General features: G+C 34.9%; 1 protein-coding gene and 1 long non-coding RNA gene across 5 annotated transcripts; both read left to right on the top strand.

Moving 5' to 3' along the window:
• The first annotated feature begins 7,027 nt into the window (after positions 1–7,027).
• On the top strand, positions 7,028–9,501 carry LOC148600314 (uncharacterized). Its single transcript, XM_088558260.1, has 2 exons — positions 7,028–7,667; positions 8,786–9,501. Exons 1-2 carry the CDS (start codon positions 7,153–7,155, stop codon positions 9,219–9,221), a joined length of 951 nt encoding a protein of 316 aa, XP_088414386.1. The 5' UTR covers positions 7,028–7,152; the 3' UTR covers positions 9,222–9,501.
• Positions 9,502–17,634: 8,133 nt separating this feature from the next.
• Positions 17,635–22,793, top strand: LOC148600315 (uncharacterized). Of its 4 annotated transcripts, XR_015917875.1 has the most exons (7): positions 17,635–17,649; positions 17,867–17,930; positions 18,298–18,558; positions 19,096–19,388; positions 20,174–20,188; positions 21,720–21,765; positions 22,328–22,793. It is a non-coding gene; the product is annotated as an uncharacterized LOC148600315 (long non-coding RNA). The 4 variants fall into 4 exon arrangements; XR_015917876.1 differs by lacking the exons at positions 17,635–17,649; positions 17,867–17,930 and adding an exon at positions 17,823–17,837; XR_015917873.1 differs by lacking the exons at positions 17,635–17,649; positions 17,867–17,930 and having other exon boundaries at positions 18,319–18,558; positions 21,690–21,765.
• Positions 22,794–23,604: the final 811 nt, after the last annotated feature.

The following is a 23,604-nucleotide window of genomic DNA, read 5'->3' on the forward strand; positions in this document are numbered from 1 at the left end:
ATTGACTCTACATAAGCCATGGTTTAAAGAAGAAACAGAACATCTTAATTGTGTCCAAATAATATTCAGTTTTCTTTCACCAATAGAATAATAATTAGGAACTAGTGGTTTGTGTGTATCCTTCTTTAACTCTGTTTTAAATTTGGAAATAGTGTCTAATTGTCGAGTGGATACATCAAGTTTATTCCATTCTTTAATAGTAGCAGGGAAAAAACACTCGCTTGTTACAGATAATCTACAAAATGGCTGTAATATGTCATCTCCGTTTCTAAGGGGATAATTAGTAAGAGATTGTACTTTGGGTGGTATTATGTCAAGCAAATAAGATGGGGCATTTTTATGTTCAATGTTATAAATCATTTGTAACTTTCTTCTGTTGCGTCTAACATCTAGTGGTTCCCAATTAACTTCTTGATATATTTTTTCTATCTTTGTAAAATAGGTAAACCCGTGACAATTCTCGCTGCCTCTAATTGAAGTCTTTCTAATTTGGAGGTATTACATACACCACAATTATCCCAAACTTCAGGTGCATATTCAAGTAAAGGTCTTATATATATTAAATATAACTTCTCTAAAGTGTTTCTAGTAAGTTGATACTTCAACATCCGAAGAATATTTACATGTTTTTAACACTAGCTATAATATTTTCTACATGGTAGTTCCACTTGGCATTACTGCTAAATGTTACTCCTAAATGTTTATGTTGGTTTTTGATTGGAATGTCTATTCCATTCAAGGAGAACGTGAAGTTGGGAGTTTCATAATTGGAGAATATCAAAATTTCGGTTTTATCTGGATTAAAGGACATCAGCCACTTTTTGGACCATTCATCCAATTCACTCAGATCGTGACTGATTACAGAGAGGATCTGTTCATCTGAGTAATTGAAGGAAGTGTCGTCTGCAAAAAGTCTGCACAAGGATGTCAAGTTACCTGCTATATCATTTATGTATATAATAAAAAGAAGAGGTCCAAGTACAGATCCCTGTGGAACACCAGCTGAAAGATGGCAATCATCTGAGGATGCTGTATTCAACATTACCTTTTGACGTCTATCATCTAAGTAACTTTTAAACCAACTAAATAAATTTCATGAAATACCATATGATTAAATCTTTTTTAATAAACCTTTGTGCCAAACTTTATCAAACGCTGTCGAAAAATCACAAAACACAAAACAGTTAATTTCTTTTTGCTCAAGAGAATTTAAAATGTTACTGTATATCTCAAGAAGTTGATGCACGGTAGAGTATTTTGGCAGAAAACCAGATTGGTACTGATAAATTAGCTTATTACCATATAAATGATTATATACATGTTTAAATATAATTCTTTCCATGACTTTGCCAACAAAACTTCTTAACGATATTGGTGTATAGTTTGAAGGCAAAGAGGGGTCTCCTTTCTTGAATAAAGCAGTAACATTTGCCATCTTCCAGCTAGTTGGGTATTTGCATTGTTGGATTGATTTATTAAAAATTTTCTTTAAGGCGATAGCGACTTTTTCTGGACAAAGCTGGAGCATCCTATGACTAACAATATCTGGTCCCGATGCTTTGTTGGGTTTTAAAATCTTTAATATATCAATGATTTCGTTTTCATCTATTCTAATATTTGAAATACAACTATTTGTCTTACTTTCGAAATCTGATAACTGATGGTTTTCCTCCTCTAGTTTTGAGATAGAACTAAAATATTTATTCAGTAATGTACATTTTTCATCATCTGTGTATACTATGTCACTTAATACATCATCGTTTATTATATTTTGAAGGGGCGGGATAGAATTTGTACCTTTGTTTGATTTTATTAGCATTTTCATAATCTTCCAATACGCTTTTATTAGGATTATTTACATTATCTAAGATATAATTGTCAAGATTACTTTCAAACTTTTCTTTGGCAGCTTTTTTTTAAAATTGTTGACTCTGTTTCTCTGCTTCTTGTACCTCAGAATATCACTTTCAATTTTTGATTTCAACGCTTTTTTTCTAAAACGGTCACGCTTTCTAATTTCCTTTCTAAGTTCGTTATTAAACCAACATTTATCATTTTTTCTAATGAAAACTTTTTTGGTTGGAATGCACTCCTTCGCGATAGACAGGCCCCGTGCAGGTCCGGGTGTTAAAAGAATAGGCCTGCAGCAGCGCTAAGCTTGTCGTATAAGGCGACTAAATAGTGCTCAGAAACCTAGCCGGGGGCTAGGCGCTCTGCCAACAGAGCAACTGGGATGTGTGCCCCAGGTGGTTGAATGGGGTACCCCTGGCGTGTTACATGCTGGGGTTGTCAGGCTATAATACGGAAAACCTGACCGCAAACCATAGTGGTGCACCGTGTTGGGAAAGATGCCACGTTCCTCGCACGTTAAAGAACCCTGCTGTGGTATTCGATAGGAGTATTAACCTTTGCGCTCCGCCACAGGAGGCTAAATTGCCCGACCTTACCCATCCCCCCTTTTTCCAGTGGCAATCAAAATTTGTCGACCCCATTCTCCTTGTGTCCCACCCCTTTTTCCATTTATCATTTCATGTTCATTTTATCATCAATTTCATGTTCATCGTCTGAATATAGCTGAAATATTGCTGCTCGGACGTTAACCCCCAACAATCAATCAATCAATCGCGATAGACAGAAATATTTCCGTAAACATTTCTGTGATTACATCCACATCTGCGCCATCGGGAAGGAGTGTATCCCAATCCAAGGCCTCTAGTTTCTCGGCAAACTTTTGTTTGTCAGTTTGGTCGTACAGCCAGACAAGTCTTTTGTAAGAGACAGGATCTTTGTTTGGACATACCAAATATACAATAGATGCGTCGTGGTCACTTACAGATCTGGGAATATCAAAGACATCGGCAATGGTGTACGATACTGTGTCGCTTATAATAATAGGATCTAATAAAGATTTTCGATTATCAGTTGTTCTAGTTGGCTTGTTAATCACATGTGTAAAATTGAACAGATTTATTGTGTCAACAAGTCTATTGTTATCAATCATAAATAGATCCGAATTTAAATCACCCGTGACCACAATGTTTTCATTGAACTGGTAGCTCATCCATATCGCATGATTTAATCGTGTAAAAAAATCAACATCAGTTCCAGGGGCACGATAAATATTACAGAATACAAATCTTTGACCCTTTGCGCTGATCTAAACCCAGAGTGTTTCGTCGATATTATTTTCTAAAATATTCAGTCTTTTGACATGAATATCGTCTTTTGTATATATTAATATACCGCCACCAAAGTTATTACGATCTTTTCTGATGACGGATTTAGAAAAGGAGTCTAGAAGTATATCTTCATCTTATATATTTGGATCTAAGTGTGTTTCCGTTATGGTTATGATATCAAAATCCTCGCAGAACAGGTTTAAAAAATCTGGTTTGTTCCGAATACTTCGTATTTTAATGTTACATAGTGAAAGGGAGTTGTCGTTACTGGAGGAGCTAATAGAAAACTTTGAGGAGTTAATTATAGGACCTGGGTTCATTTCAACATTTCCTGTAATAAGAATGAAGTGTAATACAAAAAGCAGAAAAACTATGTCTATTTTGGGATGTACTGATTGAAGAAATGAAAGGCCGATGACGGAAAATGTACAATTAAAATTAATGAGAAGCAGATCAAGGTAGGTTGAATTTCTATAATTTAGGGGTATTGAATTAATCAGTTTTCTGTTATTAAATAAACCAATGGCTGCTCTGTAAGTACAAAGATCATTACCTGCCATCTATCACAGAGACAGAAGTTGCAGATATGATGATGTAACAGCCACTGTCAAAGTGTATTACACATGTCAATTCACCATCACCAACTTTAGAAACAAAACATAAAACACATACATTATATACAAAACAAATTACAAAGACTTGAAAAAAATACATATATGACATATACGTCATAGAGGCTGAGTGGGGATTGGGATTTGACAATGTAATATATTTACATATGTATTTAGGGACGTATCATTTTTTAGCTGGGATGCCTAGGGGGTAGTCATTTAGAAATTGAAAGTTGGAGAAAAAAAGAACCCCTCGCCTAAATGTAGGGATATTTTTAGGTCCCCCTTCTTCAAGCTAGGGAAAATACTTTATCCCCCTTTTTCATTTATAGTTATTGTACAGATATGCATGTAAATTGCGGTATACCCAAAGTAAAAATTCAACGTCAATAATATGATGGGTGGACAGGTACCGAATGTGTTCCAATATTGGTAGCCATGTCATATTTGTTGGTAGCTTCATTACAATGAGGACATGCAAATATAAGACTTTTTATATAGTTATACACTGTCATGGGTCTTCTTATATCATTTGCAATTTCAGCAATTAGGAAAGTTTTGAGAAATGACCCCTTCTATAAAGATAGATAAAAACCTGAACTCTCCTTTTCCATCAAAAGAAAAAACAATGATATCCCTACTTTTTGTCCAGCCCCCCTCCCAGGCAAAAAATGATACGTCCCTTACGATTAATATGCTACACGCTGCCAGTCAATTAACTAATAGTAAATACTTATAACATAAATTAATACATTATACTGTTCAACTGTTTATTGTCATAGATTATTATAGATTACTCCAGTTGCTGTTTACAGGTTGACAATTATTCACTTGGTACTCCATTTTCAGTTATAATTTGTTACATGAGGAAGTACCAGAACAATTATAGGAGTAAACTTTCTCAAATTTTATCCTGCAATTAGCTTTATCATTAAGTAGTACATTGTACTTATTGGGCAGGTTAATTTGAATTGATAGGTCTGCAGAACTGTAACATCAGGGGCCTCGGGCATGTATAATAGTTATACAGTTCTAGCAGCAATTCAAATCCAAACAAAGTACTGCAGAGTAAAAATGAGTTTTACAACCAATCATATATTATTTAAGTAATATGGAGAAATCACAATTTTTTCGCCGTATTAACATGAAAATATGGATAAAAGAGAAAGTAACAAAAAGATATATATTAACTGATTCGACTATTAGTATTTCACCTCCATACAGGTTATATCGATGCGAACATTTGATGATATTTATTCATATGCAATATTTTAGCTATATCTTACTAAGATGTATGATAGCTATATCTTACTAAAATGTATGAAACATACTTACAAAGACAACTAGAACATGTGTAAGTGGGACGGAAGATGCCACGATCGGTATTCACATTAACCTAGAAAGTTTAACTAGAAAGTTCCATGCTAATTCAAGGTGGACCCTGTTATGTCAACATAGTTATATCCGGGGTTATATCTAATAACATAATATCATTGCCCTTCCATATATTTGGATTTTATGGACCTAAAAACAAAACTTGACAGAGGTTAAATGGAGAATGTAGGTCAAAATGTCCTGAGTCCGCATTTTGGATCGTGCTTTACTAACCAAGAAACATACTGACAATGTATCGTTGTCCTATCATGGAGTAGTACCCAAGTAAGAAGAAAGACAAAAAAAAAAACCAAAAAACAAAAAAACTAACAAACCTAATCAAGTCACTTAAGCGGAAAATGTATGTCAAATTGACATAATTTATTGAACAGAACAGGTAAATTTGTCAAATTATAGCCTACACAAAAAAAACAAAAACAAAAACAAAAAACCCGCAGGTAGAAGTTAGAACACATGTTTTAGATGAATGCCAATGTTTACAAACAATAAAATAATAGCAATTCATGAAGACATAGATAGGCTATTTTAAAGCAGAAAGCATCCTTTAGACGTTTATATCACGGCTATGCTCAACTGCTGCATGATCTCTGATACGTCGCTCAAAGTTAGCTATATCATCAAAGTTGTTTATGATCTCTTTTCGACTTTCTGCATGTTGTTTAACGAAAATTCTACCATCAAATGTCCAGTATGCTTCGATTAATTTGTCAATTTTAAGTTTGGCAAGTCTCTTAACCAATTCCGTTCTATAGGGTGTTAGATTTTCTGTAATAAAGGTGCCATTTGTGTCGTTCTTTAAGACCTTTTTAGTGGAATAAACCAAAGCTCTTGTCCTGTAACTTATAAAATTGACGATAACTTGGGATTTTCCATTTCGAACTTTTCCGATTACATGCGATCGGCCTATGTCATTCAGTCCAATATTCAAATTCATTTTGCCATTACAAATATCAAGGACAAGTTGGTCAGTGTTTACAGGATGCTTGATTCGGCCATCCTAATCTGTTGGAACTGGGACATTGTGAAACCTAAGACTAATTCTTATAGAATATTGTTCCTGATTTTCTAGTCTGTATTCAAATTCAGCGATTTTTTATGTAGAGCGTCGATGTCTCTTTCACGTTCTTTGACCGCACTAATGTTGGCCTGAACGGATCTTTCTAAAGAGGATATTTCAATAAATTGTTTACAGATTTTTTGTTCATTTTTTGTGATGATTGTGTTCTGTTTTTCCAACTCATTGCGCAGTGACTTTGTTTCATTATCGATTCGTAGATTGACTTGTTCAATGTCAGCAGATATAGACTCGCTGATTTTACTAGCAAGTACTGGCATTATTGTTGTCAGAATTTCCCGGCTCATCAAGATTTCTAACACCTTGTCTGCAAGATTTTTCATTGCAGCTGTCTGTTTTTTGGTAGCCGGAGTTTGGAGTTCGGTTAAGTCATTCAACGAATTTTGTCTACGAATTTGTCTTTATGTTTGCTTTTCAGTGGCAGGTAGGGTATCGGGGCTCTCTGGGTTGCGACGTTTGTTAGTGGTGGGTTTTGTAGAATCTAAAGAATCAGTACTGGGATTTGGTTGTGATTGGGTAAATATGGGCAATTCGTGATCATCGTTTACGGAGGCATCCATGTTTGTTTACGTTTTTGTATCGTGAGTTGAGTTCAGAGTAAATGTTACAAATGTTATTAAACACAATTTCTCAACAAAATTTCATATCAATCTGTCGATTAATATTCTAGCAACGATTTGATAAAAGTTATTCGTCCAGCATTTATGTTTTCCAGCAAAAAATCCCAATTTCCCGACGACAAATTTTATTCTACCATGTCAAGTTGACGCATGCCCGGTACCAGCTTAGTTGGTGAGATGTGTGTGTTTAGACGGATGGATTAGAAGTATTTCAATGTCTTCACTACATTCTAATCGCGGACCGGGAGGAATGGACGAGTTTGAACAGAAAAATGACATTAATTTCCAACAAAACTTTACTGAACGGGTATGATTTGCAAGTGAAAGGTCTAGACAACGGATTTTTCTATCCAATCCACATTTCAGCTTTGATTGCAATTTCTGCAAGCTTTATATGTGCGATGGTCGTACTAGTCATTTCTGTTCAGAAATCATGGTCTTTTTTCAATAGAGCGAAGAACGAAAGGTTCGTGGTTTACCTTGCGATTTGTGATGGCTTGTTTAACTTCTTCCATTCAATGGATCATCTCCAATACTTGGTCACAATGTCTCATCCGAGACCCCTAGCTCTGTGCTCATTTTACTCTTACATGATGTTTACATTTGTTATGTCTCAGATGATATGCGTAAATGCAATAGCAGTAAACGCATTCTCCTTAATGTACTTTGGAAAGAACTTGAATTTTGGGAAATTTGACTACCGGATATTGATATTCATGTTCGGAGTTCCTGTTTCAATTCTTACAAAGTCGGTCAGTATCGGAAAGTTAGGACAAAATGGATACTTGTAAGTAAAAGTAAAATGTTACTTTTTAATGCGTATGCATTTTTGTAGATCTAAGAATCTTATATTTCCCGTCATTTATTCTGTCTGGTTTTTTATCAGTACCACGAAGCAGTATAGGGAAAGCATGTATGCACTTTCTTGTTTATATATAGCATAACTTAATTAGTCTAAAAAATGTTACAATTCAGATAATTGTTGAAAATGGCATCGAATGTTTTTTTTAATAAGATACAACAACTAACTGTTTCCATCCCATTACTTAGGCCCCGTGCAGGTCCGGGTGTCAAAAGAATAGGCCTGCAGCAGCGCTATGCTTGTCGTAAAAGGCGACTAAATAGTGCTCAGAAACCTAGCCGGGGGCTAGGCGCTCTGCCCACAGAGCAACTGGGATGTGTGCTCCAGGTGGTGGAATGGGGTACCCCTGGCATGTTACATGCTGGGGTTGTCAGGCTATAATACGGAAAACCTGACCGCAAACCATAGTGGTGCACCGTGTTGGGAAAGATGCCACGTTCCTCGCACGTTAAAGAACCCTGCTGTGGTATTCGATAGGAGTATTAACCTTTGCGCTCCGCCACAGGAGGCTAAATTGCCCGACCTTACCCAACCCCCCTTTTTCTAGTGGCAACCAAAATTTGTCGACCTTATTATCCTTGTGACCCATCCTTTTTTTTTATCATTTCATGTTCATTTATCATCCATTTCATGTTCATTGTCTGAATATAGCTGAAATATTGCTGCTCGGACGTTAAACCCCAACAACCAACCAACCCATTACTTAGATCCTAGCCCCCAGTAAAAAATCAAATGGTTGTTCATTAGTGTTAATGAACCCAATCCAAACGTTGCAACCGGTTAAGTACCAGTGCATTGAACGTTAGCATTGTGTTCTTGTGTTTTTCTGATTTGTTTCGCTCTTGTCATTTAGTTGTTTTTCTGTCCGTCTTTAGCTCCGCCTTTCCGGCATTTAATTTGAATTGTGGGGTGTTTTGGAATTCGCTTTAATCACGATTTCTGGCGATAAAGTGGTCATATTAAAAAAAATAAATTCATTACTTTTTATCAAACCGTACCACTAATAATGAAAATATAATATCAAAGTTTTTTTCCCTTTGTAGCTGTGCATTTGATGGTGTTACAGGGGGCGTTGTATTCATTTTATTCACAATTGTGCCATCTGTCCTTGCCCTGGTGATCAACTCGGTTCTATACGTCTTCATCTGGAATAAACTCCGATTGGAATGGAAGCGAATAATGGGAACCATTGGAAAAGCAGCATCAACATTGAGAGCAACCCACAGAGCAACCAAAACAATGATGTTATTCATCGCCATGTTCCTAATTCAATGGACACCATGCTCAATGTTCGGACTCTGGAAATACCTGTACAACACCCCACCGGAAGTTGTCATGATATCTGTGATACTGGCAAACTCTGGAGGAGTCTTGAATGGAATAGTATTTTTGGTGATACATCGAGGGAAGAATAGAGCGGAAAACGATAGCACAGACGCAACCACGCAACATACTAAGATTCAAAAATCTGAAGCATGAAATTTGCGTGATCTTAGAGCCCAAGGGACCGTGATATTGCATGAAATGTTGATAAAGCCTCGAGGCGCAAACGAGGGTGTTATCAATGTTAAAGGCGATATCGCTTCTCAAAAACGTTTATTTTATTGATAATTTCACCTGTGTTTAATTGATTAAAGAATCAGTAGAAGGCATTATCGTGTGAAAATTTAACACGCATAAATAAATTCTATTTGACAATGTTTTAAACAATATACTGGCTTTTTCTTCTTTGGTATGGAATAAAATGAAATTCACGAAAGATTAACATTTTTTTTTAATTGCTGTGCAGTGTACGTCGATTACTACCATTCTAATGTGCATAGTTAAGCCCTGTCGTACATTTAATTTATTTCAACTAATACTTCTGATGTTTTGCCTGGCTTTGCGGTGTAGTCTTTTCCTTTTTGTTATGGATTTACTGTTCTTTGTTCAAATCTTGGTCTCCTTGCTTTTAATTTTAAGGTCAGGTGTTTACTTAACATATATGTTTTTGACTGAAACAGCCTCGAAGCTAAAATAAAATGTAAATGTATCTGATTGAATTACACTAAAACCTGTCTGTATGAAAGAGTAATCAAGGGAACCAAGGTTATAGCAGTAATCAAAGGAACCAAGGTTATAGCAGTAATCAAGGAAACTAAGGTTATAGCAGTAATCAAAGAGTAATCAAGGGAACCAAGGTTATAGCAGTAATCAGAGAGTAATCAAGGGAACCAAAGTTATAGCAGTAATTAAAGAGTAATTAAGGGAACCAAGGTAATAGCAGTAATCAAAGAGTAATCAAGGGAACCAAAGTTATAGCAGTAATCAAAGAGTAATCAAGGGAACCAAGAATATAGCAGTAATCAAAAGAATTTTATCCAGGGACAGACATGGAAAGCAGACATACACATCAAAGAACGTAAAGTAACTAAAATCATACAAAGTCACAAAAGCAAATGAGCAACTCGGACTCCACAAAAAAAAACCTAAAAAAAACTGGGAGTATGGACCAGGTACAAAAAAACGAACTCTTTTTGGACTAAAGGTTTTGTTGGGTTAATGCAGGTGTTCAGTATATTACGCATGTTCAAAACGTCATGGAATTTATATGCACGTAAAGAGTCGTCATTAGATGACTGGTTTATACAGGTCTTTGTTTTTTTTCGAGTTCTGTTTAGACAGGTTTTGCAGTGTAATCAATTTCCACTTCCGCAAGTTTGCTCTCCCCTTTTCTTTTTCTTTATTTTTAATATAAAAATCAATTTCCTATCATAACCTATAGATCAGTGTTCACTATCGCTGCCGCTTTTACTCTTGTACTGCAGCACGTGATTCAATGAAGAAAGGTTTACTGATCTGACATTGCAATGTTTAACCTTGAAGTGTCGTCATATGACCCAGGGAATTAACGAGAACTCTTTATAGTCTAAATTAAGAGATACGTCCTAGTTGTAAAGCGTGGGAACCGCTTGCTTTTATTGAACGCAGTTCGATTGTCGATTAATATACTTTTACTAATGAGAGATGACTCAGGAGTTTTCGTAACCCTCAGATGGTTCGAAAAGAGAGTGCAGAAACGTTTCAACAATACCTTCTGAAAATTCTTATATTATTCAAGAAAAGGAACCGCATTAATTGATTCCGCAAACGCAAAATTATATACTAGAGTAGAAAACTAAGCAAAACGGCATCATTAACGACCTGAACCTTTTAACGTCCCAACACCTACCCGATCTTCTCGGAAAATGATCTTTTTTTTTCTTTTTTTGAAATGATACATTGTAAGATCAAGGCGAAAACCCAGGGTAAAAACAATACAGAAAAAAACGCTGGCTTTAATAGGATAGCTTTCTGTTTATCAAATTAAGTGAGACAATAATTTATCTCAATAAAATAGTTTATTTCACATAAAAATTTAATTCTAACGTAATATTTTTGTAACAGCAAATTTCATTGGTTTTATTCACGTTGGTAAATTTCAGGCAGTCAGTTCGTCAAAGAACTTCGTTTATTTTTTATGAAGTATTACTGAAAAACTGGTACCAATCTTGAACCCATCAACACCAGAACAAATTTAAGATGTAGCGTCTTTTATTGAATAGTTATTAGAACTGAGGATTGATGTTGTGTATAAGTCACGTGTTATATGTTCTATTGTTCTGCGGTGTAATGTGATGCTATGGCCTAATGGTCTTATGTTTGCTTCAGTACAGTAATTATTTTTAAGCACGTAAATAAAGGTTTATCATTGTAATCGCCACTTATATTTTGACAGTTGAATAAGACTACAAATAAATGTTTTATTCTTTAGTATTTGTCGTATTCAATCTTAATCTGCATGTTGCCCCCTTTTTGGCTACGGCCTTGATTGTATGTCTGTCTGTCTGTCCATCTATCGGTCCATATTTCTTGTCGGCGCGACTCCTCCTAAACCACTCTAGGGATTTTGATGAAATTTTACAGGAAGGTTGGTTTGAAGGTTTGTATGAAGGAAACTTTACTATCGGAGGATTCCAAAGGGAGATAATTGAACTTACGGTTAATATATTTATATACATGTATTTAACTTCATATAACATTTTTTCTAGTTATACAATATTTTAAACTTATTTTAACACCTCTGTCAGACTCAGTGCGGAATTCCATCCTTTATGTGAATAAGAAAGACACATCCCAGAAAACTATCGATCCGTTTCTTTTACATCAATCACCTGTAAGATATTAGAACACATAATTCATAGTAACATCATGAGGCACTTTGACAAGAATAAGATAATAACAGACACCGAACACGGCTTCAGGAAGAGTAGACCAACAGAAACTCAGCTGAAATTAACAATACAGGAGATAGCTAAACGTCTGTCAACAGGAGCCCAAGTTGATATTATATTACTTGATTTTGCCAAGGCTTTGATAAAGTCCCGCATAGCTGATTCCTTCACAAACTGATCTACTATGACATGACATGAACACAAACATCTTTTTATGGATTGAGGCCTACTTAAACAACAGGAACCATAGAGTAGCACAAAGGTGGGCAAAGTCAACAACAGCAGAAGTAATGTCAGCTGTGCCACAGGGATCGGTGTTAGGCCCTCTCTTACTCTTGGTGTATATTAATGACATGCCAGAGTCCTTAGACCACTCTGAAACGAGATGATTTGCGGACGACACCATCCTGTTCAGAATAGTCAACAACCAAGCTGACAACACTGTACCACAAAAAGATCTCACTGCCCTCGAGACATGGAAGGATTAATGGCGGGTGAAGTTTAACCCATCACAATGCACTGTCATTAGAATCAGTCCGAACAATAACAGACCCGTACTTCAGACACACTACCAACTCCATAGTCACACACTTGAAGTGGAGGACTCCTGCAAATATCTTGGAGTTGCACTTACAAGCAGCCTGACATGGGATCAACTTGTAGACTCTTGTAACAACGGGTAACCGAACTCTAGGATTCGTGAGAAGAAACTTGAAGGACTGCCAAAAAAGTGCGGGAAAGAAGTAACTTGACCCTAGTTAGACAAACAGTCGAGTATGCTTCATCAGTATGGAACCTTACCACTTTCAGTAAAATCAAGGCCCTCGAAAATGTTCAGAGACGAGCAGCGCGCTACGTTCCCAGGGACTACACCACCAAGACACCTGGATGCATCACCAATATGTTAAGGAACTAAATTGGACATCATTAGAAGAGCAACGCAAAAACAGCAGACTGTCTATGTTATTCAAAATACAAAACAACTTGGGAGACAGAGATTCTATCAAGAGAGAACCACCAATAATATATATAGAGATGCCTTTTTCCGACAAACAGATAGAGACTGGAATGGCATAAATAACACCACAGTCCAGAACACCATCATCGAGGACTTCAGTTAGGGCTAATCTCCTTCAGGTCAGCCCTGAGAGATGCTAGAGCACCATCATCCATATACACAATTTTACTGTAAATATTTGGAACGTTTTAAATATATATACACCTATGGACTACAGCTGTGTGCGCTGGCCTAAAAGTACTCCCATGCAGAACTTAAAACAATCGATCCACAACTCCTGTTCTTTATGGAAGATGATGATGATGATGAAGTAGAGTACAATGGAAACAAATTTGCGGATTTGTAACGAAGAGTGATTTTTTTTCAGGTCGCTTTTGTAGTTTTATTTCTTTGTACGTATTCTTTTGGTTATTTTATGTTCTTTGTTGTGCGTGTCTACTTTCCCTCTCTAGCCTTTATGTGTTGGAATAAATTCTTTTGATTACCGATTGAGTCTTTGTTCCCTTGATTTCACATCCTGTATATATAGTGCATATGAATAGATTAGGTAACCAAGCGCAGTTATACGGATTAAATCGGCATTCGGCAGGCGGTTATAAGTCTGCAGAGATTGATTCTTGCTGTAAGCTTTTCTCCGTAAAACCAAAAAAAATGTCAGAGATATTTTTCGACTGTTGTCTTCTTGAGTTGAGTTTCTGGTGTTGTTTTGTATTATCTTCGTTGCAAATTTGGCACATTCAATTTACTTTTCCTATTTTACGATTTTTTCCCTTTTTTATCATTAGATTATGATTTTATTTGTATCTACTTCCTTTTTATGTTTTCCCACTTTACACTAATTCATTATACATATTAACGATTAAAAACTTATATATTTATTATTTCTATTTTGTACAAACTGTTAAAAAAAGTAAAAATATCCTTAACTACGATGAAACATGTCTAAACCGGACCCCGAATACACAAGGTATCTGTTTAAATCAGACAAATTCGAACTCCATATCATTTTAAAAGTATTTTGAACCCGAACAAAACTATTTCTACAGGGTTCGGTTTAGACAGGTTTCATTGTTGATTATTTTACAGTCCAGAGGAGTGTGGTTTAGACAGGTTTCACTGTTGATATTTCTACAGTCCAAAGGGGTTTGGTTTAGACAGGTTTCACCGTGGATATTTCTACAGTCCAAAGGAGTGCGGTTTAGACAGGTTTCACTGTTGATATTTCTATAGTCCAAAGGGGTGCGGTTTAGACAGGTTTCACTGTTGATATTTCTATAGTCCAAATGGGTGTGGTTTAGACAGGTTTCACTGTTGATATTTCTACAGTCCAAAGGGGTGTGGTTTAGACAGGTTTCACTGTGGGTATTTCTACAGTCCAAAGGGGTGCGGTTTAGACAGGTTTCACTGTTGATATTTCTACAGTCCAAAGGGATGTGGTTTAGACAGGTTTCATTGTGGGTATTTCTACAGTCCAAAGGGGTGCGGTTTAGACAGGTTTCACTGTTGATATTTCTACAGTCCAAAGGGGTGTGGTTTAGACAGGTTTCACCGTGGGTACTTCTACAGTCCAAAGGGGTGCGCGTTAGACAGGTTTCACCGTGGATATTTCTACAGTCCAAAGGGGTGTGGTTTAGACAGGTTTCACCGTGGATATTTCTATAGTCTACCAGTTGCTTCGTTGACAATAAATCCATAAAACACTGCTCCACTACAGCTTTGGAGTACAAACAGGACATATGGTCCACAAAAAAAACTGCGTCCAAGGAGTTTGAATATCGCATCCATGGATACTTTGTAAGTTTTTTTTCAACAGCTGAGCAGCTTGTAGATGTGGTCATAGAAGTTGAAACATCTTTATCAGCATTAGAAGCGTCATTGGGTTTGGAAACGTCAGAGGGTTTAGATAATTTCTTAAAATCAAGAACAAAACTTTTCAAAACGATAGATTAAATAAATAAATAGATATATAAGTTTTATTTAGAGTCGGCATGAAATACACAATATTAAACATAAGCTCTATTCAGCTTTTGACCGAGGTTTTGGACCAAGAATAAAGTGAGAAGTAACTGCGCATTTCGTGCTGTCAAAATTGCCGCCGTCGGAATCGATTGATGCTGTATAATTTAGTTTTTTGATGTCTTCACCAAACACGACCGGCATTTGTGATTGACAGGAAAAAAATAAAACCTTATACAAAAGTATTCAGACGCAAATATACATCGTAATTAAATCTGATACTTTGTTACTTTTTTAAATCATAACTATTCACGTAGTAAGACATATAAAGACAACAGTACATAGACGTTACCCTTACCAGTAGACGAGTATAGTGAACCATCGCCCCCCCTCTTTCTCTCGTGTTTTGTTTTGTTTTGTTTTGTTTTTGTTTTTTTTACTTAACCATTTGGAAGCTCGAGCTTCCGCCTAGCTACGCGCCCGTGAGTGGATTCATGTTTGGTGAATAAATCTACAAATGAGATCAGTTCTAACCTCTCAGGAGAATTTAATTGTCAGAAGAGCTGGCCCTAGGACAGTTCTATAAGTGTCATAGAACAGTTCTAAAGCCAGCTCTTCTGACAGTTCTGTTACCAGAAACGCGGCTCTACGTGAACAGTTCTGCTACTACAGTCAGGTCTTTTGACAAATCTAGCAGAACCGGCTCTACGGAAAACAGTTCTACTAGTATAATTGGCCCTGCTAGAACTGTCAGAAGTGCTAGCTCCAGACAGAACTGTCTGAGAACTGTTCTAAATCTGTCATAGAACTGTTCTTCTGACAGTTCAAGAACAGTTTTGTCAGAGAACTGATCTCATCTGTATCTCATCTTATCTTAATATCTTATCTTACAGTTCGTCTAAAGATCATGTAGCGTGTACATGTACTCCGTTCCGTATTAGATATTTCGTCTCTTTTAAATTATTTAAGATTTAGCGGGAAATTTTCCACGAAAAATTTTTGTTAATTTCGTACAATATTTGTATTTTGCATAAAAACAGCAAATAATTACCTGTACCCTCCCTTTTTCTGGACCCCCTTTCAAAATCTATAAAAAATACTATATTGAGCATTCTGAAGGTTTTCCTCCCAAAATTAATTTCTACATGTACAAATAAACGATTCTGAGTATCACCTACTTACGTACATGATTATTTGGGAGAGGTGTACTCAATAGAATGTTGATTTCTGTATGTCTGAATATGCTTACTTTTGACGTTACCCACGCTATTGTGGCACATGCGGTAACGTCAGAATTCGACGTTTGTCGACACTTCGTTTCTTGCTTGCTTGCTTATTGAAACACGTGTACAGTAAAACAAAATATACAATATTTTTATTGGTAGCTATTGAAACATCTTGAACATTTCTTCGAAAATCGAAAAAAATAATTAATTTGATTATCAGTACTACCGGTAAATTAAATTTGCACATGCATGTGTACCGCAACGTGGAATGCAACCGCAACATATATGCACACTCTGTCTGTCTATAGAGGGAACATTGCAACTTTCTGCTACGATAAGTTAAAATGTTCTTTTTGATATACATGTATGATTTTATGTTACATGCACCAATAGCAGAATTTTGACCTTTCATAACTTAGTATTTCGACTGAAAGAGCCTTCTATTCATCAGAAAATCGGGCTTTCATCAACACCCATTGGATAGCCGCTCATTGATGAAGATTTTCATTTCAATTGCTCATTTGCATTTTCCGAAATAAAAAATGTTTATGACTCTTTTTTCTACTTTCATTTTATCTATTAGCATTCTGCTTTTCTCTACCCTTTTAAAGTTTTGTTAACTCTATTTTGCGTTTCAGTCATTCCACTCCGATCGTATTCCTCTTAACTAAGAATTTATTCATTTTTTTTTTGGTTAGTCATTTTCAAAAAAAACTTTTTTGTTTGAACTGAACATTTTATCAAATGTGGACGTAGAATTACTGAAAGTATGTAAATTTATAGGAAATATTAATCGGAAAAGAATATTGTGTAAATAAGTTCTTACATTAATAACAGAATTTGATTACTGAACACTTTCATTTTTGCATTGAATATTTTTTTGCCCAAATTTAACGCAATTTCGATAATAATCTAAAAAAGAACATATGAAATTATTCCACCATGCAAAATTTGGCGAATTTCGTACCCTCTGCAATAGCGCGATTTACTATTTTAGCTTTTTTGGACCTACAGTTAAACCCGACGGGCGGAATTTTGACGTTTTTACAGGTTTTTGGAAACTTAAATTGATTATAAGGAATTAGAAGTACCATTTGTGACAAATATTCAGTACTAATAATTTGTCCTGATTCCAACAGTCTAGAGCTTTCACATAATCACAGTTTTGATTGTTTACAATAGTCATTTATAGTTTTCATAGGTGTGTTTTTTTCCAACACAGCCGCAATAGCGTGCGTAGCGTCTTTTACTTTTACATTGCTCGTATTCTAGAAAATAATATTTTCTTCATGTGGTAAGGTGGTATTTTTGGTATGTATGTATATTTATAGGTTTACTTGTGCATTTTCATTGTGTTAATTATTTTATATTTCAGTACAGATTATATTTGTATTGTAGTGTCCTATTCAAGGTATATTTGTACTGGGAGTCGATTCAGGTCGTTCAGATAGTTGGTAAGGAGATTTTTAACGCAATTTATTTTAAAGAAAACCAATTGCGGTTTAAAAGTTAAAATATCTAAATCCTGATTCACTAAAATATGTGCGAATGTACATTTTTCATTGGTAAGTGCTAAATATCTAAACTGTATTCATTTATAAATATGATGCGTTGTTTTACCGCAGCACTATTTCTGATAAAGGTATTTATGATTCGTATATTGTACTGTAGGTATGACTGTTTGATACCTGTTTATTCCAGACGTACAAAAAAAGCCTTTGTACAAACTTACAAGGTATAATTTAATTGCTAAGTTATTTTAACAGAATGATTGTGTTTTATATTTTCTATATTTTGAACTGCGTAGTTATATAAGCACATCGTATAATATGAATTCTGGAACAGTGTATAATTGATTTAGTAGTTTATCTGTATTTTTGAGAATCAGTGTAAAGTTAGCAAAACGTACTATATTCATTTTGCAGTACAGATACATGCACTACTTACAAGACGCAAATAGTTATTTTCTTTTTAAATGCAGTGCCCGGTTGTTCTAAGCGAACTCTGCTATGCGCTTTAAGGTGTGAGTACTTTTATGTGTTATTATTTATTATGGTGTACACTTTCCATATATGTACCTTATTGTCATTATTGTATTACAGGGTGTTTTTCTTTCCTGTATGTCCGAAGTTGAAAGAAAGTGCTCGAACCAATCAATATAGTTATACGTGTAGTGAGCAGTTGATTTTTGTTTGGCCTAGTGCCCCAACCCTACTACAATCATATCTTAGACTGATGTTATCTGTTTGAACTGTTTGATAACACAAATGTACTTCATAAATAATCTATGTGATACATTTTAACCAAAAAGATGGACAAAAAATGTATAGGTTTAATCTGTACTTTTGCCATTATATTTTCAGGTAAGGAAATGCCAACTTGATATGTGTTCAATCCTGCGGTGCTTTGACAATTGTTGCAATTATCTAAAGGGCTTATTGTAAAGGTCTGTTACAGCTTGAACAGAAAAAGCTTAGCCTTTCTCGTTTACACCGTGTATGCTTTAGTTCTTTTATGCGATTTATTTTTCATTTATTTTTTTTATCAAACAATGTATAAACCATGTTTTTGTGTATTTTAATCAACGGATGATTTTGTTCAAAGATGTTAATATAAAGGCATGATTTATATTGTAACATAAATATCCAGCCAATAAAATGGACGTATACATGTAGGCGTGTAATCCTAGAATCTGACCGACATTTTGAGGTGAACATGTTGGTTGGTAGATTGATAGTTAGGATTGTTCCGGTAGACTATTTGGATTGTGTTAGGGAAAGCTCACGCCGTCACAATATGGACTGATACCTGTTACCCTAGACAGCTAAAATAATAATTTAAGACCATGTACCAGACGCCTCATGATTCAAAACCATGCCTATCTTTATTTTGTATTTCAGTTTATGTTCCAAATATTCTAGCAGCAACGACCACAGTCAAACTAGGCTTATGTCCCAAAACATGCCGTAATGAAAATTGCGATAAAACAACAAAGGACTGCACCGAAGGTTGTGTAAAGAATTATTATGGGATTCATTGCGATAAAGTTTGTAACGACAATTGTGCCGGTAATGAATGCGAGCAGTCTGAAGGGGGTGTAAAGATTGTGTCAAGCAAACATATGGTAAATATTGTACACAAACCTGTGTAAACTGTGAAAATGGCTGCAAGCAAGATACAGGGGAATGCAATGGTAAGATATATCGAATCTAAAAAAAGGGGGTCTAGCCTGTCTTGGATTTATCCAATTGTTGATGATCATACACCATCGTCCTGCCTTATTATTTCAATTTGATCTTAACACCTCCCGCCTAAACCAAATGGCAGACTATCTAGCCTTTTTACGCATGTGATTTTTTAAATATATAATGGAACAGTAACTCCCAAAGAAATGAACTCAGCAACAAAAGAAACTCAACAATATAATTTTCTTATTTGGAAAGAAATAAACTCAATAATAAAAGTAACGCACCATTTATGTTTAGTTATTGGAAAGTTATAAAGAACTGAAATTTTAACATCCATAGCATCAAATCCTGTTTGAATTGGGATTTTCTAAAATTTTCAATATGGATTTTTTCATCCATGTGAACTTTTTTTTCTGAATCTGACGAACGGCTTTGTAATAACAAATTATTTAAAGAAAAACTTTATTTTCTGATACTTCGAATGAAATCCATTTTAATACAACAGATTCGATGACTCCTTTAATGTCCGTGCGCCTATGTCAATCAGATGCTCAGCCCCCTCCCCAGGAAAAGAGAGAGAAAAAATAATATTTTGGACGAGTAAAATTAGCAGATTTTAATTTTGAAATGTGTAATCGATACATAAATTCAGAAACCAGCATAACGCCATCAGGGGAAACGTGGGGTCGAATTGGCTTAAAACAAAGATTTATAATTTATACCAACAAGGTCCTATAGGTTGAAAAAAAAAAAACATTGAAAGAACAAAATCTGATCTTTTATATTTCAGCTTCGGATGGATCTGGTAAGAAACAATTTCATGTTGCGTTAATCGTATCCCTTTTGTATTTCTTCCGATAGAATCCCTTGTTTGTTTGGTTTCCATAAAGCATCCTTCCCGCGTTCTACCACTCCTGTGATAAACTAAAGGCATACTGATACGTACATAGAAAAGAATTGTGTCTTTCCCCGAGTAACTTCTATCATCTTCACTTCTGACTTTATAACAAAACCCGATTTGTCGTGAGTGCAGGAGGTTGTGGAATTGAACCCCGACCAAGTTTTTAAGTTAAAAATTGGTATTTACTTTTCTCCACTAAACAATCAATATTTGAGAGTTTACTCAGAATCAGAATAATGTGGCAAGCGGTATGTTGCTTTTATGAGCTAGCACATAGACACCAATGTGGATGATTAAGTACAAATCTGCCTTAAAACTAGGCAGAGGCTTATGAAGGGTGATACATGCATTTCGTAATCCTAAATATTTCTTATCGCAAATCCTTCTGTAGGCACCTTAGAAACTGTATTAGGAAATATAAGTACTAATAAAAGTAGTCCACTGGAGTTAGAAAACTAATAATTTGGTTATGTACTACTACAGAAAAAGTACGGGAAAATTTCCCTCCTGAACTTTTTTTACCATAACCAGTCAGAATACGATAAGTAGCAGATCCAAAGACATGAACATAGAAACAGTTGTTTTAGGACCTAACAAATGTATTTTACAGTTTCATTGATTATATTAAGATATGACGAATCACCCCCTCTCTGGTTTTTAGGCAGAGCCATATTTGAAAAAAACAATATTATTTTGATGTCTTTATTGAATTCCAAACAAAATATATTCAGTGGTTAAATCATGGTTCTTCGTACCTTTTCGCTTTAAACTGGAAAAATTGACAAAAATTATAATTTTCACCTACATAATAATACTTTTTGTATTTTTAATCAAAATAATTAGGTAATGATATATACATGTACAGATTTCACAACAAAGACAAGTAAATTTACAATGAAACTTATCTAAACCAAAGTATTTTGTATCGTTTAGACAAATGTTCGGTTTATTCTGGTTAAAAAAAAATTAGGTAGACCTTAGGTGAGGGACATAAGTCTTACAAATCATTGGAACGTTTGTATTCAGCATTTGACATTGATCTCATGTAAACATCAAAGTAACTCGAGTTGATTTCATAATGTTTCAAGTAAAATCTTCATAGACTTTGGTGAAATTGAATTGGATATAAACATATCACGATTTCAAGAGTTGTGTCCCTTACCCTATACCTACATTTGTACCTCCTTAATTTACAATGAAGAATTCATGAAGTTACAATGTATATCTGATTTATACAGGTTTTCGGTTTACTCGGGCTTTGTTTTAGTAAGATTTCACAATATAAAGAAATGTGCTTCTCTTATTTTAATTTGAACAAAGCTACAGAAGACAGAGTGATTACCTTCCAAAAACATGCATTCCCTATTGTTTGATTTGCATGCAAAATACATGTGAACTTTTGCAGGAAACACAATGACACTATGGTATATTTTAGGCGCAGGTGTCAGTGTAATTATCATTCTTCTGCTGATTACAATAGGGTAAGTATTGCGCAGAGTTGAGTCTTCATTTGAAGCTTATGTCTTAAAAAACTACTTAATCGAGAAAAAATTGATTAGAAATATGTAAAAAGAGAGATGCAAAAATACGAAAGATAAAACTTGTAGTATGTTTCAACTCTCTCATTCCTGCGCAAGCAACAGATTCACCCGAGCATCTCCAATTTGTGAATGCGTTGTACAAGAAATGAATTCTTAAATATCTAAATTTTTCAGGGTCGTCTTTTATATCAAATATAGCCCAAACTAAGAATCATGCAAAACACGAGTGAGGATCAATTATCTTTTATACCAAACCGCTCTGACAGAAATCCCTACAGATGGCCAAAAATTAAGTTTTCTACATGGACAGTGCCAGTATAAGGGTTTCGTAGATTTATAAAAAAAAATACGGGAGACATTTGTACACAATATTGCACTATAACCAGTCAAATTCCAGCAGCATTTTTAAGAATATAATTCTACCAGGGATTACGAGGAAGATGCATACTAATCCTCCACTAGGAGATGTTAACTTCATAATTTTATTATTTTTTTTTTGTAGATTTTTTTTGTGCAAATAGAACTAATTAGGAATGTGTGCAGACTTAAAAGAAACAGAAAACCGAAGCATACAGAAACGTAATCATTCTGATCCGAAAATATTATTATTTCTGAACACAAAAATATTCGCACTTTTACTTTCGTAACAAATTTCCTTAAATGCAGTATGATTGGATTGTATAACTATGTGATGAGGTAAATTAAAGATTTGAGGAAACCGTAATATTCAGATTAATAGAAACGGACCCAGCATATGTCCCACCCATAACCCAGAAAAAAATATTATTTTGCATGAAATTTTGATTTTTTTTTTTAGAAATTCTATCCCTAACTCCCTCCCTCCCTCAATTTTGCCACGCTTCGCTCGGATTTCAATTCTATTTACAAACAACAACCTGAAATCCGCCCAAGACATTGTAGTTTGTATTTTTTTATGTGAGTAAATATTAAAAAGAATGTTGACAGAACATGAAGGGTTACCCCTTAAATCACTTACATGTACATGTCATGGTTGTTTTTTTTTTTTGTATTCCAATACGTGAATTGCAGATGACTCATTTACTGAAAGAATTCTCTGTCAAAAAGCAAAACCTGAAATAAAAACATTCTAATTGCTAAAAGTGATTATTTCAGGACCAGGACATGCAGTTCGAAGCTTCGTCATTTTTCTTCAACATTTTATTCATCAGAACATTTTTAAAAGTCGACTTCCAAATTGCGTAACATTCCTGTAGTGAATTGTTCCGAATTGTATAAATTTCCATTTCTAGTGTAATTCGTCCGAAACTAATAATATATTAAAAATATCCGGGTCACTTACATTACATATCCGTGAGCCAGTGCACAAGCATGGAAGGTATCAAAATAATGCGTTTCCTTTATATCTCTTTACAAACTAATAGTTTGTTAAAATATTAACTTTGACCTATAAGATAAAGCAAAATTTACCTTGTGACATGACAAACTTTTTGTGACGAAAATTTCGCATTATATCATAAATGTTTCTACGAAAAGGAAGATTTGATTAGTGCAAAACCAATTGACTATTTATAGTTCAAGACTACTTTCGTGGACACCTCCAATTCTTTCTTTTAGGGGGAGGCAGAAAATCAAATTTCTACGTGTTCTAAGTAGTGCCAAATGAGTGAAAGATTTATCAATTTTTATACCTAAAAAAACCAATTGAAGTTTATGGGAAAATCAATGCAAGATGTAGCACTAAGGTAACTTAAAGGGATACAACTCTTAAAATCAGTGTTATGTTTGCATTTTAATTCA

The sequence above is a fragment of the Perna viridis genome, chromosome 13 (assembly GCF_037379345.1).
Source record: "Perna viridis isolate PV_CMFRI_1.1 ecotype Kerala chromosome 13, ASM3737934v1, whole genome shotgun sequence".
Classification (NCBI taxonomy): domain Eukaryota; kingdom Metazoa; phylum Mollusca; class Bivalvia; order Mytilida; family Mytilidae; genus Perna; species Perna viridis.